The 27,515-nt window shown below is 46.9% G+C and overlaps 1 protein-coding gene across 3 annotated transcripts in view; it reads left to right on the forward strand.

The window, feature by feature from the left end:
* adcy8 (adenylate cyclase 8 (brain)) overlaps nucleotides 1-27,515 on the forward strand; it is a 150,710-nt gene that overhangs the window by 99,488 nt on the left and 23,707 nt on the right. For all 3 annotated transcript variants that reach the window (XM_072467861.1, XM_072467862.1, XM_072467863.1), the window contains 4 exons: nucleotides 147-348; nucleotides 1,798-1,887; nucleotides 14,186-14,358; nucleotides 19,645-19,726. In XM_072467861.1, coding sequence (XP_072323962.1) covers nucleotides 147-348; nucleotides 1,798-1,887; nucleotides 14,186-14,358; nucleotides 19,645-19,726 — 547 coding nt within the window. The remainder of the gene's footprint in view (nucleotides 1-146; nucleotides 349-1,797; nucleotides 1,888-14,185; nucleotides 14,359-19,644; nucleotides 19,727-27,515) is intronic.

A 27,515-nucleotide genomic window follows, 5' to 3' on the forward strand; every position in this document is an offset into this window, starting at 1 on the left:
TGAAAATTCAGCCTATCCTGTTTCAGTGTCTGGCCAGACAAATACACTTCAAATAGCTTTGATCCTTATGTTTTTTCAAATGCAATGTTATATCGAGTTGGGTGTATATGGTTAAGCAAAATCACCTTACTATGTTTTCTCTTTAGAACAGTGCCAATGGTGATCCAGTTTACCATTCTGATCATGTTGCATGCTGCACTGGTACTATTCACTACTGCAGAGGATTATAAATGCCTGCCTTTAGTGCTTCGGAAATCATGCTGCTGGATCAACGAAACGCATTTCGCAAGGAACGTCATCATATTTGCCTCCATTATGATAAACTTTCTTGGTGCTATAATAAATATAGTACGTATTTAGTTGTTATTGTGCTGTTTTTGTTGAGGTATGTCTAAAGTGACTTTAATACAGGATTAAGTTGAAGGCTATTGGGCATATCTTTTTATGTATTGAAAGTCCTATTGAACATACTGCAATCTAGTTCTCAAACTTCATAGAAATACAGGTCCAATGATTCCCTAATTATATACGTTAACGTTCAGAAAACTAAAATACACGCTTACAAAGGCAGAAAAATTAAAGCTTACCATCAAAATTTCCAAAGAACATTAAGCTATTAGTCACAAACAACAAAATAAGACTTAAAACCAACTTTTTCATTAGTAAATATACCAGTATTCCTACTAATTAATTCCAACTATATGTCATTAGAATAAACTTTGAGGTTAGACTTGTAGACTCCATGAGACTTTCATGAGAAAAAAAATCTCAAACATACCATCCACAAAGCCATGTCCTCTGCTGGGAGACAAGATAAAAAAAAATGAGAATGAAAATCTGAGGAGAATTTAGGGGGAAAAATAATCTGAAAAATTCCTCTCTGACCACCAAGGTGACGAAGCAGCTCTCCAGGATATTGTAGTAACTAATATCGTTAGTGACTTCTCCCCCCACTTATCTTCTACAGCTCAGAATGTTTTCCACATGTATCCAGAATCTTTTTGACGATCTGTAGCAATCCACACCCACCGCAGATAGTGGCAACTTATTCTGGAGATCAAGAAAAAGCACTTACCGGCAGCTAACCTACACTATATTCTTATGACCCCTAATTTTCTCTTCGCTACGTAGCTCAAACAACATAACAATCTGAACAGTATATTCCTGTCATCATTTTAAAGAGCTGTTATTTCCCCTCATTGTCCATACTTTTCCAATTACAAAATGCTCCGTTTCCTTGAGCCTGACCTGCTACCAAAGACCAGTAAGATTATGGATGGGAATTTCCTCAGAATGGCTCCTGCTCCACTGTTGTAACTCTGTTGGAAATGGGATGCAAACTCTATGTAAACAGGTTTTAAGTTGCAATTCCAGCAAAATTCACAGTTGCATAGATGGAGCCGTTAGAAAAAATTCCGGCCCCATCATTCTATATTGTTAACTCCACCCTCCGATTGTTTATTTGGAAAATTTCAGACCGTGTATTCCAAATTCTTCCATTTGGTCATTATTATGTGGAAATTTAAAAGTTAATGTTTGTACTGAAGAGTGCTGCTTTAGATATTCGGTAGGCATTACTTTTATCTGTACAGTTAGCAGATAATCACTGAATAATGCCTATTTGAGAGGTTAAAATGCACACCTGTAATTTAGTGGACTGCTATTTAAAGGCATGTTTTGACTGCTGTATATCTTCCCTAAATATTTAGATCAGATCAATTTTAAAATTACTAGATGTGGGAGTTGTGAATTTAACTATTAAATATATCCAACCTAACACTTGAGCTTCTTTTTCAGTTTTGGTGTGATTCAGATAAATCGACAACTGTAAAGAATCAGACCTTCAACTCCACTGCGGTGTGTACAGATATATGCTTCTATCCAGAGGTATTTAAAAACTCTGTTTTCAGCATGTGTGTCTTTATTTAAGTATGACGGATATATTTTTGATAAGTATCACCAGTCTGACTAAATATAGTATAAATGAAATCGCACATGCACCATTTGAACCCACAGACACAAGCAACAACTCACTGATACCAGTGATCATATGATGGTCAAAATCTTTCTCATGAGGATTGAAAGTAGTCTTCTGTTCTGACCTTTTGGCTTGAATTAACTCCACCTAGACCATTTTGGATTACTTTTTGCTTCCATCAAAGTGAATACCAGGAGATGGAACACTTGTTTGCCAATTTTGCCTTCAGAACGTCCAGATTAACAATAATAATAAATTAAATTTACATAGTCACTTTTATGTTGAAAAACATGCCAAGTACCCATGGAAGTGTAATCAGATAAAATGAATACAGAAGCACAGGAGATATTAATTGTGGTGACTCAGCCTTATCTAAGAGGTGGATATTAAGGAGTATCTTAAAGGAGGAGAGGGTGCTAGAGAGATGTAAAGGTTTAGGGAGGGAACTCCAGAACATCATTGGGCTGAAGGCATGGCCACCTTTATAAATGAAAGTAAATTACTGCGGATGCTGGAATCTGAAACCAAAAGAGAAAATGCTGGGAAATCTCAGCAGGTCTGGCAGCATCTGTAGGGAGAGAAAAGAGCTAACGTTTTCATCCAGATGACCCTTTGTCAAAACCCTAGGCAATGATCCCTGTATGCGAGCTGGTCATTCCATCACACAGTCCCATCGGATCCCTGGGGTTATGGTGGTGGCATGGTCGAGGCGGGGAGCCGAGGCCGACCAAAATGTCTGGCCATTTCCCCACTTCCTGCACCTTCTCTCTGGCCAGCCCACACGAGTCCACCCCTCACACCCATCTGGCAAGTACTTTGTAACACTGTTAACAGATGTTTAATGTGCACAAATATTTACAGATCTGTGCCTTAGCCCCAACAACTAAATTGTACCCTGCACTCGTGCCGACTTAATTGGTGTCTAACCTTCTGGCCTTACGGACCTTAAAGCTACCGCTAGGTGGATCCCCAGAATGTACAGCAGCAATGGAGGCGACCTGCTGTGATTCCTGCCCTGCGACCTGGGTCCCCGTTTCGTGGTCTGGAGGGTCCCAGCTTACTCTGGATCTCCTGCTCTGGGGCAAGTGCACCCTCTGCAGTCCCAGAGGCCGGTGCTGATGGGGTCGCAGACAAAGGGGAGTCGGAACTGCCAGGCAAGTCCTTTTATGTGGGCCCCAGGAGTGTCTGCCCAATGATCCTCCTCTCTTCAGGTGCCTGAGGGTCCCTCTCTAACACCTTGAAGGAAAGAGGCGCCTGAAGGGAGGTTGAGGTGCCCTGTTGCCCTCTCGCTTAGCCACTGCAAAACCTCGCTCATGACCATGGTGATGGAGGGCAGGCCTGCGCACACCGCTGGCAGGAACTGGGCATTCTGCTCGACCAGGTTCTCCCTGTCATCCACCATCCCTTCCGCGCATATGTCGGCACCACTTCGTCAGCCAGCTGCGGATGGACCCCTCCGACTCTCATGCCACTCAGTTGATGGCTCCAACACCTCTGTCTGACGTTCCCCACCTCTCCCTGCCTCTTCAGCGTCTTGTCTAGGACTACTCGAGAGGCTTTCCATCCGACTCTGACTTAGCAGATGCTTCTTCCCTAGCAGTCCTCTGAGTGTTGGTGACTTTGGCTGACCCTGCCTTCTCCTGTGGCAGACAGCGTCAGTGAGGTGACCGCCAGAGTGTAAGACTCTGCCTGAACTGGATCTACTACTCACCAAAGTGTGCCTCTGGGCTGGTGGAGGGTGTTGTGACGGCTCTACTGGGGCTAGGTCTTCGTCCGCCTCATCCTCCTTGCTCCTCTGCAACCTGGAGCTGATGCTGGACTCGGATTTGGGTTCAGGCCTCACCCTCTTCCTGCTGGCACCTGTAATTGAAAGAAGAGAGAATGAGTGACTGCATGGGCTGTCTTCAACATGGCACAGAGCATGTCCCTTAGGTTCCTATGTCAAGACAGTAAACTTGGTTCTTTACCGGATGGAGGCTGGATGCCAACTCCACTGTCTGCACATGAAAGGTCCTGAAACTCCCCTGCCAGCTCGGCAGCCCGCTCTTGAAGTGGTATGAGGTGCTGGAGCCATGCCAACTCCCGTCTCTCTCTCTCTCACGCTTGTGTGTTAACTTGCTCTGCACAAGGAGAGGAGATGATTTGAGAGCAATTAGGAAGCAGGTTGCATTTGCATGATGCCAGTCTTTACCAACAAGCCACTGGCTACCATGTGGCCTGTGAAGGATGCACTGCAGATAGAAGGATAAGGCCGATGAACAAATAAACTTCAAACCATTTCCAGCCCTCTATGCCAACTCTTCCCCCCCCCCCCCCAACTCACACACACACATGCAATATGAGCTCTCTGTGTGGCACAGTCAAAGACTTGCAGTCACCTCTCCACATGGAGTTGCATGGACTGCAGTGGGGCTATGAGGCATCACTGTATCAGAGTGAGATGTACTTTTACGCATGGGTAACACAGACGGTGGCCTTACCACTGAGGGCCAAGCCCTAGTTTCCATTCGATGAGGTGACTATGTGGAGTAGTGGGTCTACTTATCCTGGTGACTCAGATGAAGTAATTTATTCTTTTCCTGCACAGCAGGGCTGTCCTCTGGTGAAAGCAATTGGCATTCACTACCCTGGCGACTGCCACCCATGCAGGATTGGTGAGTTGGATTGGCCTCACCCTCCCATCTCTCAGGTAGAGGATGTCCATCCTCTCCTCCACAGCATGCAACAGTACTTCCAGTGAAGCATTGCTGAATCTGGGTGTCGGTGTTCCTTGGGTTCTACGTTCCACGTCCTGATCCGTAGTACAGCTCGGTAAAGCTGTATCTGTAATTAGGCAGCCGGAAATGGCAGCGGGCATGTAGCTTCCTGCCCGTCCGCTGCGAACAACGTAGGTAAACCCCCGGCCGCATAATTAATTAGCTCAGCATCGCACAATTTGGTGCAATTCCCCCCTGGCTCCGCAGCAGACAACACTACTGCTTCCTGCTTCCGCCATGGGACTTGGTCCAGCCAATGTGATTTAGACTTGAATCCAGTAGCAACTCCATTGAGACTACACTGATTTAATGCAAATCAGACCATTATAGTTGGCATGTCATTTAAATGATCATTGTTTAAATGATTATTCTTTGCATCCAGGAGGGGTAAATTATCACAACGAAGGGTACTTTGATTACCCCCACCCATTCTAAGTATAGATTCTCAATGTAGTGGGCAATGTGCTTCAGAGCTGATTGAGGATCAGATGATATGGCAAACTATGATGTCAATGTTTGAATTGTTCAGTAAAATCAGCCAGCCTAGCAGATGTATACCTCTGTAGGGTGGCATGGTTAGCTCTGTTGCTTCACAGTACCAGGGACCTGGGTTCGATTCCCAGCTTGCGTCACTGTCTGTGTGGAGTCTGCAAGTTCTCCCCGTGTCTGCGTGGGTTTCGTCTGGGTGCTCCGGTTTCCTCCCACAAGTCCCAAAAAACGTGCTTGTTAGGTGAATAGGACATTCAGAATTCTCCCTCGGTGTACACAAACAGGCACTGGAGTGTGGCGACTCGGGGATTTTCGCAGTAACTTCATTGCAGTGTTAATGTAAGCCTACTTGTGACACTAATAAAGATTATTATTATTAAACTTCAAATCATTTTCTTCTCATGAATCGATTATTTAACGTTAGGTAAACCTGGAAATGACTCTCCAGTCAAAGCATGGACATCAAATTCTTCTCTCCTGTATTTTAATAAGGTATTAATTATTTAAAATAAATTGGTGAATCCCTCCATTGAAATATTGGACCGAGGAATTTGCTGTAAGTGTGTTAAGCGAGCAAACTATCTCATGTCCAGTCCTTTTCAGATTGTAATATTCCAAACCAATCAAACTGATCCAATACCATCGAATAATGAATCAATGCAATGATCGCTGAATATTGCTTTTGATCATTGCACAAATACTGAGTTTTCTTTACAAAATTAGGAGCTCTTTCTATCTTCAGATGTTGAAAAAATTACACCTAAAGTAAACTGAGGAACTGTAGAGAGACATAACAAAAACATATTACATTAAAATAAAAAGATTGTATTTATATAGCACTTTATTGTGCCCTCAGGACATCTCAAAGCACTTTTCAACCAATTTAAATATGTATTTTAATGCAGTTCACTGATGTGGTGATGCAGGTTTAATACAGAGGTCACTGCTGCAGCAACTCCTGAGGTAGTGAAATGAACCCATTCGCTGCAGACCTGTGTGGGTAGTTTATTTAGACCCGAGTGCATCATGTCACAAATGACAACAATATACTTCAAGTTCTTTGGTTAATAAAAGATTCAGAAAGCAGTATTACTTCAGTGCTAACTTATTAATGGGTAACTTTAGCAGTAAACCTGTGCCTTACCTTGGCACAGCATGTTAGCTTTCCAATGCAATACTTCCATCGAAATCCTCATTCTTACAAACTATGTCAATAAATCTATTCACTTTGCAGATGTTTTGATCCGAGTGGAACCTGTTGCAGCTAATAGAAGCATTTCATCCTTTGCGTGTGCTGAAGTTTCACATGGAAAAATGTGGGGCGGGGTTCTCCGCTTGTCGACACTGATTTTGTAATCGACGATCGGGTGGAGAATCCCTTTTTACGAGAAATCGGGGGCGGCACACCCTCCAAAGCAGCATCATCAAGGAGTACGCTGCATGCCGTTGGGACGGCCTCAGCACATTACCCGATGCTCCGCCCCCGATGGGCCGAGTTCCCGACTGTGCGGGGCACGTGTGCTCTCAGCTGTTGGGAACTCGGTTTGGCGGCTGTGGACTGTGTCCAACGCCGCCACAGTTGGGTGGGAGCCGTGCCGTTGGCCGTGGAGGCATCGGCGAGGGCTGATGGGGGGTGGCCCGGGGATGGCGAAGGAGTGTCCAGGGGGGCCGTATTTGGCAGGTCGGGTCCATAGTGACAACAGAAGCGGTAGCTGCTGTCCGTAAAGTGCCAGGGCGAGGCCTAGAATTGCTGAGGGACCCAGACCTAGACTGCAGATTAGTGAGGATGGGATAAGGGTCGTAGAATCAGGTTTTGCTGGCTGGGATATCAGTGCGTCGGAAGAAAAGGCAGGGAATGGCTCCTCATGGCAACTTGCCCACTTGTCGCTGGTTGAATATCAATGGCGGCAGGATGAGTAATAGCCCACTTAAGGGTCTCAATTGGCATCCGGGGGGTGGGAAGGTTGCCCATGAGCCTCTTCTCCGTGGACTCAATCGGGCAGGGATAAGAAGATGACAGGGTCCCCAGCCGCCACCCTCCTGTCAGATTGAATGCCCCATTGCCTCCAAATCTGCATTACATTCCACCATATATGTCTGAAAACGAATCATAATCAGTTACAAAACGATTTGGTTTTAAGGCCAATTGCAAGGCTAAAGCAGATGATTTAGGCTGTACTAAAAAAGTGCTGCAATGACAGAGATGCCATCAGACAGATAAGATATTAAAAGTTCTCTGCCTTCTTGGCATAATAAACGCACAGCAATAATCAAAAGAAAAGGAATGGTGCAGGCGGGAGGGATTCAGATTTTTGGATAACTGGGGCTCTTTCTGGGGAAGGTGGGACCTCTACAGACAGGATGGTCTACATCTGAACCTGAGGGGCACAAATATCCTGGGGGGGAGATTTGTTAGTGCTCTTTGGGGGGGTTTAAACTAATGCAGCAGGGGCATGGGAACCTGGATTGTAGTTTTAGGGTAAGGGAGAATGAGAGTATAGAGGTCAGGAGCACAGATTTGACGTCGCAGGAGGGGGTCAGTGTTCAGGTAGGTGGTTTGAAGTGTGTCTACTTCAATGCCAGGAGTATACGAAACAAGGTAGGGGAACTGGCAGCATGGGTTGGTACCTGGAACTTCGATGTTGTGGCCATTTCGGAGACATGGATAGAGCAGGGACAGGAATGGATGTTGCAGGTTCCGGGGTTTAGGTGTTTTAGTAAGCTCAGAGAAGGAGGCAAAAGAGGGGGAGGTGTGGCGCTGCTAGTCAAGAGCAGTATTACGGTGGCGGAGAGGATGCTAGATGGCGACTCTTCTTCCGAGGTAGTATGGGCTGAAGTTAGAAACAGGAAAGGAGAGGTCACCCTGTTGGGAGTTTTTTTATAGGCCTCCTAATAGTTCTAGGGATGTAGAGGAAAGGATGGCGAAGATGATTCTGGATATGAGTGAAAGTAACAGGATAGTTATTATGGGAGACTTTAACTTTCCAAATATTGACTGGAAAAGATATAGTTCGAGTACAATAGATGGGTCGTTTTTTGTACAGTGTGTGCAGGAGGGTTTCCTGAAACAATATGTTGACAGGCTAACAAGAGGCGAGGCGACGTTGGATTTGGTTTTGGGTAATGAACCAGGCCAGGTGTTGGATTTGGAGGTAGGAGAGCACTTTGGGGACAGTGACCACAATTCGGTGACGTTTACGTTAATGATGGAAAGGGATAAGTATACACCGCAGGGCAAGAGTTATAGCTGGGGGAAGGGCAATTATGATGCCATTAGACGTGACTTGGGGGGGATAAGATGGAGAAGTAGGCTGCAAGTGTTGGGCACACTGGATAAGTGGGGCTTGTTCAAGGATCAGCTACTGCGTGTTCTTGATAAGTATGTACCGGTCAGACAGGGAGGAAGGCGTCGAGCGAGGGAACCGTGGTTTACCAAGGAAGTGGAATCTCTTGTTAAGAGGAAGAAGGAGGCCTATGTGAAGATTAAGTGTGAAGTTTCGGTTGGGGCGATGGATAGTTACAAGGTAGCGAGGAAGGATCTAAAGAGAGAGCTAAGACGAGCAAGGAGGGGACATGAGAAGTATTTGGCAGGAAGGATCAAGGAAAACCCAAAAGCTTTCTATAGGTATGTCAGGAATAAGCGAATGACTAGGGAAAGAGTAGGACCAGTCAAGGACAGGGATGGGAAATTGTGTGTGGAGTCTGATGAGATAGGCGAGATACTAAATGAATATTTTTCGTCAGTATTCACTCAGGAAAAAGATAATGTTATGGAGGAGAATGCTGAGCCCCAGGCTAATAGAATAGATGGCATTGAGGTACGTAGGGAAGAGGTGTTGGCAATTCTGGACAGGCTGAAAATAGATAAGTCCCCGGGACCTGATGGGATTTATCCTAGGATTCTCTGGGAGGCCAGGGAAGAGATTGCTGGACCTTTGGCTTTGATTTTTATGTCATCATTGGCTACAGGAATAGTGCCAGAGGACTGGAGGACAGCAAATGTGGTCCCTTTGTTCAAAAAGGGGAGCAGAGACAACCCCGGCAACTATAGACCGGTGAGCCTCACGTCTGTAGTGGGTAAAGTCTTGGAGGGGATTATAAGAGACAAGATTTATAATCATCTAGATAGGAATAATATGATCAGGGATAGTCAGCATGGCTTTGTGAAGGGTAGGTCATGCCTCACAAACCTTATTGAGTTCTTTGAGAAGGTGACTGAACAGGTAGATGAGGGTAGAGCAGTTGATGTGGTGTATATGGATTTCAGCAAAGCGTTTGATAAGGTTCCCCACGGTAGGCTATTGCAGAAAATACGGAGGCTGGGGATTGAGGGTGATTTAGAGATGTGGATCAGAAATTGGCTAGCTGAAAGAAGACAGAGGGTGGTGGTTGATGGGATATGTTAAGAATGGAGTACAGTCACAAGTGGAGTACCACAAGGATCTGTTCTGGGGCCGTTGCTGTTTGTCATTTTTATCAATGACCTAGAGGAAGGCGCAGAAGGGTGGGTGAGTAAATTTGCAGACGATACTAAAGTCGGTGGTGTTGTCGATAGTGTGGAAGGATGTAGCAGGTTACAGAGGGATATAGATAAGCTGCAGAGCTGGGCTGAGAGGTGGCAAATGGAGTTTAATATAGAGAAGTGTGAGGTGATTCACTTTGGAAGGAATAACAGGAATGCGGAATATTTGGCTAATGGTAAAGTTCTTGAAAGTGTGGATGAGCAGAGGGATCTAGGTGTCCATGTACATAGATCCATGAAAGTTGCCACCCAGGTTGATAGGGTTGTGAAGAAGGCCTATGGAGTGTTGGCCTTTATTGGTAGAGGGATTGAGTTTCGGAGTCGGGAGGTCATGTTGCAGCTGTACAGAACTCTGGTACGGCCGCATTTGGAGTATTGCGTACAGTTCTGGTCACCGCATTATAGGAAGGACGTGGAGGCTTTGGAGCTGGTGCAGAGGAGATTTACCAGGATGTTGCCTGGTATGGAGGGAAAATCTTATAAGGAAAGGCTGATGGACTTGAGGTTGTTTTCGTTGGAGAGAAGAAGGTTAAGAGGAGACTTAATAGAGGCATACAAAATGATCAGGGGGTTGGATAGGGTGGACAGTGAGAGCCTTCTCCCGCGGATGGATATGGCTGGCACGAGGGGACATAACTTTAAACTGAGGGGTAATAGATATAGGACAGAGGTCAGAGGTAGGTTCTTTACGCAAAGAGTAGTGAGGCCGTGGAATGCCCTACCTGCTACAGTAGTGAACTCGCCAACATTGAGGGCATTTAAAAGTTTATTGGATAAACATATGGATGATAATGGCATAGTGTAGGTTAGATGGCTTTTGTTTCGGTGCAACATCGTGGGCCGAAGGGCCTGTACTGCGCTGTATTGTTCTATGTTCTAAAAGGCACGGTAATCTCCAGGTGTATTGGCCAACATTCCCTCCAGGGCCTTGTATCTTTGTAACCTCTTTCATCCCTGCATCCTTCTAAGATATCTGTGTTCCTCCAATTCTGGTCTCTTGTTTATGCCTGCTTCACATCATTCCAACATTGGCTATGATCACTTCAGCTGCCTATGTCCTAAATTCTGGGATTCCTTCCGTAAACTCTCTATCTCTCTGCTGCTGCAAGGCTGTCCTTACAACCTACCTGTTGACCAAACGTTAGTTTACCTGTCTAATATCGTTTGACCTTGTTCCTGTGATGTATTTTAGGACATTTTACTACATTTAAAGAGGTTATGTAAATCCAAGTTGTTGTTTGAAAAAAGAAGAGTTGGTTAGTCTTCTCATTCACTGAAGGATTTTGCTTTGGGCAAATTTTCTGCCATTTTGGGCGATATAGCCACAGTGACTACACTTGGACGCGAACTAAAAAATAAAACAGCAGTTTAAATTGATAAGGTACCTTTAATGTCAAAATTCATTCCAAAGAACTCTACAGTGCCCTAAGGTGGAAAAAATGGATCTTGAGCCAAAGAAGGAGATAACGAAAAGCTCGATCAAAGAGGTGGGTTTTAAGGAAGATGCTAAATAAGGAGAGAGTTGGGAAGGAAATCAAGAGCCTAGAGTCTAAAGGGGAGTTTTAATATTTTGCTGTGGGTTGGTGGTGGTGGGGGGGGGGGGGGGGGGGGGGGGGGGTTTAGGGGTAGGCGTTGGAATGCAGGATTCCCAGAAGAATAAATTTGAGTATTGCCAAGGGAACTTTTATGTCTACTTTAATGGACAGATGAGGCCTTGGTTTGACAATTCATCCAAACATCAGCACCTGCAAAGTTGCAGAATTCCATCAGTGTTGCATTGAATTGTAAGCCTATGTGCTGAAGTTTCACTGAGAACAAGAGCATCAAAAGTGAAAGAGGTGAGATGGGGGCGGCAAGTGACGCAGTGGTTAGCACTGGGACTACAGCGCTGAGGACCCGGGTTCGAATCCCGGCCGTGGGTCACTGTCCGTGTGGAGTTTGCACATACTCCCCATGTCTGCGTGGGTTTCACCCCCACAACCCAAAGATGTGCTGGTTAGATGGATTGGCCACGCTAAATTGCCCCTTAATTGGAAAAATAATAATTGGGTACTCTCAATTTTTAAAAAGAAATGCAAAAAAAAAGAAAGGTGTGAAAACCACCAGTTTCAGAGTAGTAGTGAATAGAAGACCACGGGTTTAGTTGTAAACAGTTTGGGAGATAGCTTATTCTATGGATAAAACCAGAAGCGAAAGGGGTGGGGGGATTTGGGTTGTAAATGGCTTTGTTATCCATAGAGAACCCAGGAGTAGGGAGGTTATGGGAGTAGAGAGGCTGCTGGAGATGGCCAGATTACGAGTAGGGGACTTCATGTTTAAGGGAAAGGTTCAAAAGGAATACACGGACATTGAGTTCAAAGAGAGCAGGGGTTTGCTGGGAGAGAGATTGAAACAATCAAGGATGATGAATCGTTTGGTACAGAAGTTGAAAGATGATTAATGCTCAAGGTTGTACAAGGTGAAATGATCAAAGGAGAAGAATGTTCTAGAGGTGTGGGCAGACAACATATCACGCCACCACCATAGTTGCTTAAAGAAGAATAGTAATGGAGAATGTTGAGAGCCAACTTTGCGTCAAAGCCAGTTCCTGGATCACAAGCACTTTGTTCATGAGTAAGTAAACGTTCTGAAGGAAAATGTAAAGGGGTGTGGCAGAGCTCAGTAGGAGGTGGTGGATGGGTAGATGGAATGGGAAGGGGGTTGTGAGGTTAACCCCATTGAATATAGTTGGCAGGAGGTTCAGAAAGAGAACGGAGGCATGGTGCAGCTTCAATAGACTCTACAAGGAATATTGAGAGAGGTACAGAGGGAAGCTGTAGGCTTATTCAAGGAATTCAAACCGTGGGTAACGCAGGAACAATTGGAAGGCGGAGGAGTAGCAATCGGTTGAGATTGGTGGGGGAGAGAAAAATCTAAATACCTGAGAGAGAAGAAATGGAAGATGGCATAGCCTAGTTTAAGGGAGGAGAAGAGAAAGGCCCAGGAACAGCCAAGGAACTAATTGTGAAATGCTTTTGAGTATACTGCGTGTGATCATTTGCAATAGTGCAACAGTGCTCCTCAAAAGTACTTTGTTGGCTGTCAAGTGCTTTGGTATGTCCTGCGGTTGTGAAAGGTTTTGTATGAATACAAAGCCAATGATGAAAGATCATTTACCTGAAATGTTAACTCTGTTTTTTCTCTGCAGATGTTGCCTGACCTGCTGAGTGCTTCCAACATTTTGTGTTCTAATTCTGTGTGAATACAAGCCTTCCTTTTCTTTCTATAAATGCAAGGTTGTTCTTTTAGTTCGATGGGTTTCTATTGTGCCTCTCTCAAATATTTGAATTGTTTCTTTTTGAGGAAAGGAAAAAGACGTTTAAGATTTAAGAAAACTCACCTTGTCCTTATGAATGAATGTGAGCTGTTTTCAGGTTCTGTGCTCAGTGTGCCAGGGACGGATATCTCAAACATGCTTCCCCAGACTCACTGATTTTAGTTGTATTACATGAGATTTCAAACAAGACTGTACGTGGTAGTTTTGAGATTGCTATTGAACTCCTTCAACACTAAAATTAAATAGGATGCACAATTCTGTTAATTTGTACTGCATGACTGGCAGACTGGTGCCTAATGCATTGTTGCACTAACGTTAGGAATCATGGCAAATACTCACGATGCCCTGGTCCCTCATACAACCACACCGCTATCTCAGTGGTACATTAAGGGAGCAAGTGCAGAGATGAGATTGGCTGCTCATCAATAGGAATGAAAGCAAATTGCACTGAATCATCCCAGGGAACTTCAGCAGCTAATTGAGGTCAGGTGCATGGCCATGGCAAAGCGCGAGGTGGCATGTCAGCTGTTTTAAACAGAACCTCGTTTTGTGTAGCGAGAGATAAAAGAAAGGAGAAAAGTAAAAATGAAGAGAGTAAGAACATAAGAACTAGGAGCAGGAGTAGGCCATCTGGCCCCTCGATCCTGCCCCACCATTCAATGAGATCATGGCTGATCTTTTTGTGGACTCAGCTCCACTTACCCGCCCACTCACCATAACCCTTAATTCCTTTACTGTTCAAAAGTCTATCTTTGCCTTAAAAATATTCAATGAGGTAGCCTCAACTGCTTCACTGGGCAAGGAATTCCATAGATTCACAGCCCTTTGGGTGAAGAAGTTCTTCCTCAACTCAGTCCTGAATCTGCTTCCCCTTATTTTGAGGCTATGCCCCCTGGTTCTAGTTTCACCACCAGTGGAAACAACCTCCCTGCTTCTAACCTATCTAATCCCTTCATAAGTTTATATATTTCTATAAGATCCCCCCTCATTCTTCTAAATTCACATGAGTAGTTGCCATATTAATCAAGTATTTAACAGTCTTGTAATAAATTCACAGAAAGCCTAAACCTCTGCCCACTGTGGAGTTGAAACTGTAACCTAATCCTTGTGTGTTCTCTGTCCAGTATTTTGTGTTTACCGGGGTGCTAGCGATGGTGACTTGTGCAGTGTTTCTCCGTCTGAACTCCATCTTGAAACTTGCCGTGCTGCTGATAATGATTGCAATTTACTCACTGCTGACTGAAACAATCTACAGCTCACTCTTTGTTAGATTCGACAGCTTCCATCAAAATGGATTGTAAGTTTAATATTCTACCTCACTCAGTACTAATAGCATTACTTGTGGTAGCATGTAGTATTTCCCTCGAGCACGGTAATGTTCAGAACCAGGAGCAGGAGGAGATGTGGTTTGAATCCAACTCCCCTGACCCTTCAGTGCATAGTGAGAAGTGACTGATTTTTATAGAACATAGAAAATACAGCACAGAATAGGCCCTTCGGCCCACGATGTCGTGCCGAACTTTTGTCCTAGATTAAGAACAAATTAATCTACACCCCATCATTCTACCGTAATCCATGTATCTATCCAATAGCTGCTTGAAGGTCCCTAATGTTTCCAACTCAACTACTTCCACAGGCAGTGCATTCCATGCCCCCACTACTCTCTGGGTAAAGAACCTACCTCTGACATTCCCCCCTATATCTTCCACCATTCACCTTAAATTTATGTCCCCTTCTAATGGTTTGTTCCACCTGGGGGAAAATTCTCTGACTGTCTACTCTATCAATTCCTCTGATCATCTTATAAACCTCTATCAAGTCGCCCCTCATCCTGCTCCGTTCTAATGAGAAAAGGCCTAGCACCCTCAACCTTTCCTCGTAAGACCGACTCTCCATTCCAGGCAACATCCTGGTAAATCTCCTTTGCACCTTTTCCAAAGCTTCCACATCCTCCCTAAAATGAGGCAACCAAAACTGTACACAGTACTCCAAATGTGGCCTTACCAAGATTTTGTACAACTGCATCATCACCTCACGGCTCTTAAATTCAACCCCTCTGTTAATGAACGCTAGCACACCATAGGCCTTCTTCACAGCTCTATCCACTTGAGTGGCAACTTTCAAAGATGTATGAACATAGACCCCAAGATCTCTCTGCTCCTCCACATTGCCAAGAACTCTACCGTTAACCCTGTATTCCGTATTCATATTTGTCCTTCCAAAATGGACAACCTCACACTTTTCAGGGTTAAACTCCATCTGCCACTTCTCAGCCCAGCTCTGCATCCTATCTATGTCTCTTTGCAGCCGACAACAGCCCTCCTCACTATCCACAACTCCACCAATCTTCGTATCGTCTGCAAATTTACTGACCCACCCTTCAACTCCCTCATCCAAGTCATTAATGAAAATCACAAACAGCAGAGGACCCAGAACTGATCCCTACGGTACGCCACTGGTAACTGGGCTCCAGGCTGAATATTTGCCATCCACCACCACTCTCTGACTTCTATCGGTTAGCCAGTTCGTTATCCAACTGGCCAAATTTCCCGCTATCCCATGCCTCCTTACTTTCTGCATAAGCCGACCATGGGGAACATTATCAAATGCCTTACTAAAATCCATGTACACTACACCCACTGCTTTACCTTCATCCACATGCTTGGTCACCTCCTCAAAGAATTCAATAAGACTTGTAAGGCAAGACCTACCCCTCACAAATCCGTACTGACTATCCCTAATCAAGCAGTGTCTTTCCAGATGCTCAGAAATCTTATCCCTCAGCACCCTTTCCATTACTTTGCCTACCACCGAAGTAAGACTAACTGGCCTGTAATTCCCAGGGTTATCCCTATTCCCTTTTTTGAACAGGGGCACGACATTCACCACTCTCCAATCCCCTGGTACCACCCCTGTTGACAGTGAGGACGAAAGAATCATTGCCAGCGTCTCTGCAATTTCATCTCTTGCTTCCCATAGAATCCTTGGATATATCCCGTCAGGCCCAGGGGACTTGTCTATCCTCAAGTTTTTCAAAATGCCCAACACATCTTCCTTCCTAACAAGTATCTCCTCGAGCTTACCAGTCTGTTTCACACTGTCCTCTCCAACAATATGGCCCCTCTCATTTGTAAATACTGAAGTAAAGTACTCGGTCAAGACCTCTCCTATCTCTTCAGACTCAGTACACAATCTCCCGCTACTGTCCTTGATCGGACCTACCCTCACTCTAGTCATTCTCATATTTCTCACATATGTGTAAAAGGCCTTGGGTTTTCCTTGATCCTACCCGCCAAAGATTTTTCATGCCCTCTCTTCGCTCTCCTAATCCCTTTCTTCAGTTCCCTCCTGGCTATCTTGTATCCCTCCAGCGCCCTGTCTGTTCCCTCAGCCTTACATAAGTCTCCTTCGTCCTCTTAACAAGACATTCAACCTCTCTTGTCAATCATGGTTCCCTCACCCGACCATCTCTTCCCTGCCTGACCGGGACATACATGTCAAGGACACGTAGTATCTGTTCCTTCCAAGTTCCACATTTCAATTGTGTCCTTCCCTGACAGCCTATGTTCCCAACTTATGCACTTCAGTTCTTGTCTGACAGCATCGTATTTACCCTTCCCCCAATTGTAAACCTTGCCCTGTTGTACGCACCTACCCCTGTCCATTACTAAAGTGAAAGTCACAGAATTGTGGTCACTATCTCCAAAATGCTCCCCCACTAACAAATCTATCACTTGCCCTGGTTCATTACCAAGTACCGAATCCAATATGGCCTCCCCTCTGGTCAGATAATCTACATACTGTGTTAGAAAAGCTTCCTGGACACACTGCACAAACACCACCCCATCCAAACTATTTGATCTAAAAAGTTTCCACTCAATATTTGGGAAGTTGAAGTCACCCATGACTACTACCCTGTGACTTCTGCACCTTTCCAAAATCTGTTTCCCAATCTGTTCCTCCACATCGCTGCTACTATTGGGGTGCCTATAGAAAACTCCTAACAAGGTGACTGCTCCTTTCCTATTTCTAACTTTAACCCATACTACCTCAGTAGGCAGATCCTCCTCGAACTGCCTTTCTGCAGCTGTTATACTATCTCTAATTAACAATGCCACCCCCCCCCCCTTCACCTCTGTTACCACCCTCCCACCTCTGTTACCACCCTCCCTAATCTTATTGAAACACCTATAACCAGGAACCTCCAACAACCATTTCTGCCCCATTTCTATCCAGGTTTCCGTGATGGCCACCACATCGCAGTCCCAAGTACCAATCCATGCCTTAAGTTCACCCACCTTATTCCTGATGCTTCTTGCGTTGATGTACACACTTCAACCCATCTCCGTGCCTGCAAGTACTCTCCTTTGTCAGTGTTACCTTCCCCACTGCCTCACTACACGCTTTGACATCCTGAACATCGGCTACCTTAGTTGCTGGACTACAAATCCGGTTCCCATTCCCCTGCCAAATTAGTTTAAACCCTCCCGAAGAGTACTAGAAAACCTCCCTCCCAAGATATTGGTGCCCCTCTGGTTCAGATGCAACCCGTCCTGCTTGTATAGGTCCCACCTTCCCCAGAATGCGCTCCAATTATCCAAATACCTGAAGCCCTCCCTCCTACACCATTCCTGCAGCCACGTATTCAGCTGCACTCTCTCCCTATTCCTCGCCTCGCTATCACGTGGCACCGGCAACAAGCTAGAAATGACAACTCTGTCTGTCCTGGCTTTTAACTTCCAGCCTAACTCCTTAAACTTGTTTATTACATCCACCCCCCTTTTCCACCTACATCGTTGGGACCAATGTGCACCACGACTTCTGGCTGCTCCCCCTTAAGGATCCTGAAGACACGATCCGAGACGTCATGGACCCTGGCACCCGGGAGGCAACAAACCATCCGAGAGTCTCGCCCGTGCCCACAGAACTGTCTGTCTGTACCTCTAACTATTGAGTCCCCTATAACTAGTGCTCTCTTAATCTCCCCCCTTCCCTTCTGAGCCCCAGAGCCTGACCTCGTTCCAGAGACCTGGTCACTGCAGCCTACCCCTGCTAGGTAAACCCCCCCAACAGTATCCAAAGCGGTATACTTATTGTTGAGAGGAACGACCACAGGGGATCCCTGCACTGACTGCTTCCTCCTCTTCCCACCTCTAACTGTTGCCCAGCTACCTTTGTTCTCAGGTCCTAAAGTCTAGAATTTACCTTATCTGGTGCAAAGTTTCTACAGGAAACAAGTTCTGTGGTTACAGAATCAGACCTTTCAGGGGCCCTACAATATATAAAGCAACAGTCACCGGACGTTGGGATTCACTTTTCCCGTGGGCACCGTACTCCCGCCCACAGATTTGCCGGCGGCTTAGGGTGGCTTCAATGGGAAATCGCATTGACAAGCAGTGGGAGTAGAGAATCTCGCCACCTGGGAATGGTGGGCCACCGAGAAACACGCAGCTGGAGCACCGGAGAACCCCACCCATAGTTTAAAATATTAAGAGGAATCAACTGTTTTCTAATTCTATGTGCATCTAAGTAATAATGATTGAATGCAGATATTCCGGAATATCTGTAAAAGGGTTTATTTTCAACAGCTTACTCTCCGCTTCACACCTGAAAACAGGTGTTGGGTTGTTGGAAGATATAGGGGGTGTTAATGGATGTTAACACTTGAGGCATGCCTGAGCTAGTTGTCAGGCCGGCATGTAAATAGGCAAGCAGACTTCCTGGGAAACTGGGTGTGTCACCAATTGTGGGACCTTGTTTTCTATTTTCAGTACAAATGGGTACACTGTGTCAAGGGGGAAATGGTGGTGTCAATGTATCTGTACTCCAGAGATCCCAATCTAATCCTCTGGGGGCAAGGGTTCAAATCCCACTACCGCAGTTAAAATAATTTAAATTCAATTAATATGTAAACTCATTCATGGTGACCACTGAACAATTGTTGTAAACACCCATTTGGTTTGCTAATGCCCTTTAGGGAAGGAGATATGCCACCCTTACCTGGTTTGGCCGACATGTGACTCCAGAACGACAGCAATGTTGTTGACTCAGGTCAAGGAATATTAATGCTGACCGTGCCTGTGATGCCAAAATCCCATAAAAGAAGAGATTTTTTAAAATCCAAAAATGGTGGTGTAGTAATGGATTGGCCACTTGGTTCTAAAGAAATAAAGACCAAAATTCCTTTTCTCACAATCCTGGTACTCATGTTTCCCACATATAATTCATCTTAATGAAGGTACCGGCCTACTCGGATATGGGAGGCCTTGATTGAGCCAGTGGAGCTTAAACTCAGCATTGTGAGCCACGTCTCCTAGCTCCTTCCATGTCGGGGGCAGTTGGCGTTCAGACCTTCACGTGGCAAGTAAATGGGTCTTCACCGCTTCCCTCTCAGCCTCCCATGGAGTTACGGCAAGAGAAGGAAAGAATTTCCTCAGGCTTGATTCTTAAAAGGTTGTTTTTGTTGCCTTCATTTGCTGCAGTCTGAATTTACATGGCTCTCAGAGTCAATAGCTGTAACACTAAGATCGCTGCAGTGTGTTGTCTGTAATGTTAATGAGTGCTCCAATTTGTTCTTTTGTAGGAGAGACTTCCTAAGCACGAAGGAGACCTCCTTGTTGCTAATGGCAATGTTTCTTTTAGCTGTTTTTTATCATGGACAACAGGTAATGAATGACTAGCTCTAAAGGTTCATTAACTGTTGAGATCACAGTGAATTAATTTATAAATAAATAATCATCAAAAGAATTGTGCAATTATTCCTTATCTATATTTTCTTCTTTATAATTTACCTGACAATGATAGAAGCACACTGTACTTTCGACCATGTCAATGCTTCTTTGTGATCAGACCAGGGGTGACTGTGGATAGCAGGAAGGTATCCTACCTCCAGTATCCGAGTGGAACAGTCCAGTGTGCTGTCACATATACAATGGGGCAAATTTTAAATCACAAATATGAGTGGGTTTGGGGAGGATGGCAGCACGGTAGCACAGTGGTTAGCACAGTTGCTGCACAGCTCCAGATTCCCAGTTCCCAGGTTCGATTCCGGCTTGGGTCACTGTCTGTGCGGAGTCTGCACGTTCTCCCCGTGTGTGCGTGGGTTTCCTCCGGGTACTCCGGTTTCCTCCCACAGTCCAAAGATGTGCAGGTTAGTTGGATTGGCCATGATAAATTGCCCTTGGTGTCCAACAAAGGTAGGTGGGGTTACTGGGTTAAGGGGATGGGGTGGAGGTGTGGGCTTGGGTGGGGTGCTCTTTCCAAGGGCCAGAGCAGACTCGATGGGCCGGAATGGCCTCCTTCTGCACTGTAAATTCTATGATTCTTTGGCATTGAAAGTTGAAATAAATCTGAAATCTTGACCCTCCGACAAGCTTCCAGTAATGGAGGTGGGATAGTAGATGGGCCAAAGGGCCTGTTTCCATGCCGTAGACATCCATGGGCAACCAACCTACTCAAAGCAGGTGAACTGGCCATTCAGATATTATAATGTTGCAGCATGCCACAGAATTCACCACCATTTTAAATTTAACCCTGGCCAGCCACAATGGCCATTGGGATCCTAGAAGTTAAACGTCTTTCCACACCTGCTGGAACCAGTTTATCTGCTTCATCCAACATCCTGCCCTGCGTTTGGATGACTCTCCCTTAGCCGTTTTGATTTACATCCCCGCCCTCCCCCCCCCCCCCTCCCTGCCCTCCCCCCCCCCCCCCCCCTCCCTGCCCTCCCCCCCCCCCCCCCCCTCCCTGCCCATTCCCAATGCCTCTGAGCTCCACCTGACAGCTGTCCAATCTCCAATCTGGTAACAAAGGCCTAACCATCAGCAGACAACCAATTGGTTATGTGATATTAAAATTTCATTCAAGGCGTTTCTTTCTCTTAATTATACCCCTCTGACTCATAGCTGTGACGTGAGTTCGAAATTTCTCCTTTACCTTAGTTCTGGGAGTTTCCAGTTGCCACTGAAAGAGTGAGTGTGTGTGTTTGTCTGTTTCACCTTTTCACCCTGATACTTAGCAATTACCATATTTAGAATATGCTTGGGGACATGTTGAGTTTGTAGAAGAAATATGCTTCATGGAATTTGCAATCGTCACCTTGCAGGTAGAACGACAAGACACAGAATGCAGTGTACAAATCAGACATACAAGGCAGAAAAATAAGTCAACCTTATTTAATGGTTTGTGCAGTTTATGCTATTAAATAAAACGTATAAGTTACTGCCATTCTTCAGGAGATTTGTTGCATTGCTTAGGGACACTGCTAATTTCACTGAGATGCATTGAGGATATTTATCAGGTATTTTAAATGTTGGTGAGACAGGGAGAAAAATGTGCTAGTAGGACTGCCTTAAATTTATTGCTAAGTATGAGAAAAGGACAATTTAGCAAGCATGAAAGTGGAATTATCCAACACAATGTTCTGTGTCTGCTCTACCATTTGTATATCGCTTGTGTATGTATGTGTGTGACAGCTGTTTGTGTTTCTGTGTGTATAGTTGGCGTATATGTCATGTCTATTCTTGGTTTTCTACGCTGGCTAATTAAACTATAGAGGGTTTATGTTACTTGTAAAAGGATACATTAGGGCCATTGGAAACAGAGGCCACAAATGTATTCTCTCACCTGGGGTCCAGACAGGCCAGAAGCAAGCAAGGTCAACCCAACTTCTGTGGTATCCCGGACACATTTCATGGGTGGCAGGCAACTAATTGGTAGGGACAGGCGCATGCGCCAGGAGCTGCCAGCCAATCAACAGGCAGCTCATCAGCACCACCAGGAGCAATGGCCATTGCTTTGACTGCCCCTGGAAGAAGAGGACGGCATTAAAGAATGGTATCCTGCCAAGTGGGGTGTGGAGGTGCCGGTGTGAGTCAGGCAGTTCCCAAGAAGGGGTGAGGGTTTGGTCAGGGTAGGCAGCGCCTTTGGCATGATAGGAGGCCATTCCTACCAGTGGATCCTCCAAAGGAAAAAGAGTGTCTAAATCAGATCCCCCCCCTCCCGCCCCCCCCCCCCCCCCCCACATGAATCCACTGGGTGGTCTCTACGGTTTACCTGGTGATTTCCCCATATGGCAAAAGGTGCCCTACATCATTATTAAATTACCAATAGTGGTGAGAAGAGGCCCATAATTGGCCACTTAAATTACTCAGTTAGCCTCTGGGCAAGGGAACCATCTGGCAGCTTGGGGCCTAGGCATTGTAAGATAGAGTGAAACTGTTTTCATTGGTGCAAGGATCTGGAAGCAGAGGAGAGCAATTTAAGATGATTGGCAAGAGAACCAAAGGCGACATGAGGAAAAACCTATTACACAGCGAGTTAAGATCTGGCCTGACCTACCTGCAAGGGCTGTGGAGGCAGATTCAATTGTGGCTTTCTAAAGGGAATTGGATAAACCCCTGAAGAGAGAACACTTTTAGGGTTACGGGGAATGGACAGGTTAGTGGCACTAGTTAAATTGCTCTGGCTGAGAGACAACACAGACGTATGGGCTGAGTGTCCTCATTCTGTGGTTTTGTTACGGGGAGGTCATGTCTGACCAGCTTGATTGAATTTTTGGAAGAGGTGACCAGGTGCATAGATAAGGACAATACATTTGACGTAGCCTACTTGGACCTCAGCAAGACTTTTGATAAGGTCCCACATGGGAGACTGATAGAGAAGGGATCCAAGGAAATTTGGCAAATTGGATCCAGAATTGGCTGAGTGGCAGAAAGTAGAGAGTGATGGTCGAGGGGTGTTTCTCTGACTGGAAGCCTGCGTCCAGTGGGGCCCCACAGGGATCAGTGTTGGGCCCCTTGCTGTTTGTGGTTTAAAAAATGATTTAGACATGAATGTAAGAGGGTTGATCAGTAAGTTGGTGGATGATACAAAAATTGGTGGGGTGGTAAATAGTGAAGAGGATAGCTTTCGAAAACAGGAAGGTATCGATGGGCTGGTCAATAGCAAATCAAATTCAATCCGGATAAGTGTGAGGTGATGCACTTGGGTAGGACAAACAAGACAAAGGAATACGTGGGAAATGGCAGGACCCTGGGAAGCACCAAGGATCAGAGGGACCTCAGTGTGCATGTACACCGGTCCCTTAAGGTAGCAGGAAAGCTGGATACAGTGGTTAAGAAGGCATATGGTATACTTGCCTTAATTAGCTGAGGCAGGGAGGCTATGCTGGAGCTGTATAAAATGGTGGTTAGGCCACAGCAAGAGTATTGTGTGCCGTTCTGGAATCCACATTACAGGAGGCATATGATAGCACTGGAAAGGATGCAGAGGAGATTTACCAGGATGTTGCTGGGCTGGAGAGTTTTAGTAATGAGGAGAGATTGACTAGACTGGGGTTGTTTTCCTTGGAGCAGTGGAGACTAAGGGGGGGACATTATTGAGATGTATAAAATTATGAGGGGCATAGATACAGTAGACAGGAACAAACCTTTCCTCTTGGTGGAGGGGTCAATGACCAGGACATAGATTTAAGGTAAGGAGGTTCAGAGGGGATAGGAGGAAAAACATTTTCACCCAGAGGGAGTCTGGAACCCACTGCCTGAAAGGATGGTTGGAGCAGAGACCCGCATAACATTGAAGGAGTATTTAGATGGGCACTTGCAATACCAAGGCATACAAGGTTATGGACGAAATGATGGATGGGATTAGAGTACTGGTGGTTGTTTTTGACTGGCATAGAGGCGAGGGCCGAAGTGCCTTTTCTATGCTGTTGACCTTTATGGCTCTGTGACCAGACCCACAGAAATGGGGTTAACTGCCCTCTGCAATGGCCCAACAAGCCACTCAGTTCTGTTCAAGTAGTTCCCCAACATCTTCCCAAAGTCTGCATGTAGAGTTTAACAATAAATGCTGGCTTTGCGAACAAATAAAACTAATGTCCCATATAATAAAGGACTGGGCTACCTGTAAGGGAAATATTTGTGTTCAGTTTGTTATTTTCAAGAGATGATGGGCACGATTCAGTGGAAAAAAGGTTGAAGTCCGCTTTTGGGCGCTTTGACGGGGTGTTTCTCAGAGGCTGCAGCGAAAAGATTCACCCCGCTTTTCACTGCCGTTTTTTGGGGCCTTTGGGAGTTTCTCCCTGTTGAGTCCACATTTTAGTCAATTTTTAATGGCAGCCCTGATGTCTACACGCCCCTTCCCCGTTTCAGGCCCCCCCCCCCCAGAACCCCGCCCCCCTTCACCCGCACAACCTTGTTGAGGCCCCTGGGAATCCCCCTCACCACACAATGGGCAAGGTACCCTCAGGCGTAACTGCTGGCAAGGCCAACCTGGCACCTAGGCACCCTGGCTGTGCTAAGGTGCCAGGGAGCCAGGGGAGTGCCAGGGTACTACCTTAGCCCTGTCCCTGACCACTGGGGGTCTCCAATGGCCTGCAAGACCTCCCCCTCCAAGGTGCCGGCACACCTGGCCCATGTTTTTGGAAACCAGTACCGAATGGCATCCTGGTGCCGTCTCTCAGACGCAGCCGTTGACTCCTGGGCGCCAGGTGAAAGTGGTGTCCGGGTATTTAAATAAGTCTAATGACTTATTTAAATATGGTGATCAGGATGACGCCCAGTGAGGGTGAGATCCAAATCACGGCAGGCAGAGTGAGTCGGGTGACTCGTGTCCAGCGTGAAGCCTGATTTGGAGCTGTCACGCGATTCACCCGTTGTGTCCGGATCCATGCTGGGCGCAACACGGTCGCTCAGTTGCCCCCGCTGTCTTTAGATTTCTTTTGTGATGTACATTTCTACAATTCTATTGTGTTGAACAGTATAAAAAGACAGAAAACAAACATGATGACACTGAACAGAGGACACTTGAAGAACTGAGCAGGTCTGCCAGCATCTTTTAGCAGAGAAACTGGGGGTGCGATTCTCCAGAAACATTTCTCAGTTCATTTGAGGTGGGTTTTTCAGGGAGCTCCCGCCTGCCCTGCCGGCGGGATCCCCCCTGCTATTCAATGACACTTACGGCAGGATTCTCCGACCGCACCCGCCAGGTGATCGGAAATTCCCGCTCAATGTCAATGAACCTTTACATGGTCCGTGTCCCGGCCGTGGCGATCTTGCAGAGGGCGCAACCGAAGAATCCAGCCCTTCCAGTCACTTTTTTGGGCCCTGGGAATTTTCTCACTGGTTTAGCCCACGCTTATTGCGCATGATTCTCAGGCCTCGTTGCGCTCGAGCGCGATCAAAACGAAGCCGGTGAATAGCGGGAGAGGCTGAAAACGAGAACCTCGCCAGGCGGCAAACAGTTTGCGATGCAACCGTCGGCAAAATCGGGATCCCGCCAGAGCACGGCACAAAACCTTAAGCCCTATTTCCATACAATTAATGGGAGCGACCCCATGTCCAATGGCCTCCAGTAACTCAGCAGCCTGCCTAGCAAGTGGTCGTGCTGGTGCTGATTAATACTCCTTTTGAAAAACGTGAACCTGGCGGAAGGGCTTCTGTGGCGAACTGAGGAGGCGAGTAGCCATCTTTGCTCACAGGTAAAGAGCCCGGGGCGCACCTGCCCCAGTGCACGGCAGAGGGTAGGGGACACTCTCATGGCACCAGCATTCCAACCCCTTTATCGTGTGTACCCATTCCGGGGGTAACCCTAGCCCCTGCCTGTCCGCCCCACTGACCACCCATAACTCCCACCGACTGCTGAGGCCTCTGGTCGTGCGACTGAAGGCTATTGCTAGTAGGGAATTGGCAATCGTGGTTAAATGAGCACTTCACACAACCCAAGTGAATTCCCGAGGGTGGGCGGGCCGTGTATCATGTGGGAGTCATTGCCTAGCATCCCAATCACACCTTGATACATGGACACTGTGCTAGAACACTGCGGGAGGCAACACCACACTCGCAGCAGCCAACATCTAAACACCAGGGGATGGGGCACAGCTCCGGGGACATGTCCAGGGCCAGAGGGTGGGTGAGTGTTACGGAGAGGGGAGATGCCTGGAGAGATGCGCCAAGGTCGGCCCGCATTGTGGATCAAAGTGAACAGAGGTGTCATACTGCTTGTGGTCAAGGGTTTTTTATGTGTTACAAGTGTCCAACAATGTCCCACTCTCACGATGGTGCTGCCCCACCCCACTCTCCCTACCATCCCTCATGCCCCCTCACCTCTTAACTGCCCTCTGCCCCCCTCTTCCCTGGTGCCCTCAGTGATCCTCAACGTGCTTCGCCTTGCTTGCTCTACCGCTACATCTAGGTGTGTCTCTACGATGCACACCTGAGGTTGAGGCAGCCAGCTGCGTACCACGTCCCATGGCCTTTGAACCCGCCAGCGGGTTCCTCTGGGGCCAGAGGGCGCCGGGGTACTAGTCGACAGCACCTGCACAGCCGTGCTGCCCTGTTTCTGTGCTGACTTTGAAACGTGGCCTAATCAGAGGGGTGGAACTCGAGGGAGCTGGTAGCCACCATCCTCACTCCGTGGGACGGGTCCCGGTTGGCACCCAGCGTCCTCTCCTTCCGGTCGGTGGCCATAGGTCCCCAGATTCACCTCATGGCAGAGGGACAGCTGGTTCACAGTGGTGGGAGGGGATTGTGCGAAGGAAGGGTTGGGGGCTGCATGGACGTTCGGAGGGAGGTGGATGCTCACATGGTGTGGAAAGGTCTCAACGAGCGGTGGGGGGGAGGGGGCGTTGAGCCCGGTGGCTCACCCTCCGGGACCTCGGGGGACAGGACATCCCTCTTGGCCTCCACCGCATCGAGGAGCCTCCCCAGGTCTGTATCCCCGAATCTTGGGGCCGGTTGTCTCGGCGCCATAGTTGCAAGCTGAGTGGGGTTGGCAGTGCAACTGCTTTTATGTTTAACTGCTGCTCGATCTTTTTAGCAGGGGGGGCTGGTGAGTGCGGCCCCAGCGAACTGGCTGGTGAGCTTTCATATGCGGCGAGAAGCCTGTGGAGTATCACCAAGTGGACCAATTAACGTTGAATAGCGTTGCCGGCCTCACCAGGCCGAGTAATGGGAAGCTCGCGGCAGTTCCCGCTCGCTATCACTTATGGAAACCTTTCCAGAAAATCACGTCCAGAATTATTTTCAGCACAGAGGTGCTGAACTCCGAAATCAGGCCGCTATTAAGTGAGCTTGTGGATCCCCCCACCCATGGGATATGTCACTCCCACATACATGGGCAGTGCTTCACACCCCTGAGTGACGACACCCCGTTATGGGGTCTCTGGGGGCCTCCCATCTTCAGGACCCCTCGAGCCCCATTACAGCATCCACCCTCTCTTCCAGGACCCTCCCCCGTCACCCCCCCCCCCCCCCACCCCCCCCCCCCACCCCCCAACCTCCCGGAGGCTCTGCTTGAGTGCAACGCAGCCAGAGAATCGCGACCAGAGTTAACATTTTGGGTCCTTACACTCTTTGTTCAAACGTCTCCCTCCCTTCAGTTCTGACGAGGACTCTATGGGGTTGAAACGTTAAACTTGTTTCTCTCCTGATTGTTGCTGGCAGGCCTGCTAAG

Source organism: Scyliorhinus torazame, chromosome 11 (assembly GCF_047496885.1).
Source record: "Scyliorhinus torazame isolate Kashiwa2021f chromosome 11, sScyTor2.1, whole genome shotgun sequence".
Lineage (NCBI taxonomy): Eukaryota > Metazoa > Chordata > Chondrichthyes > Carcharhiniformes > Scyliorhinidae > Scyliorhinus > Scyliorhinus torazame.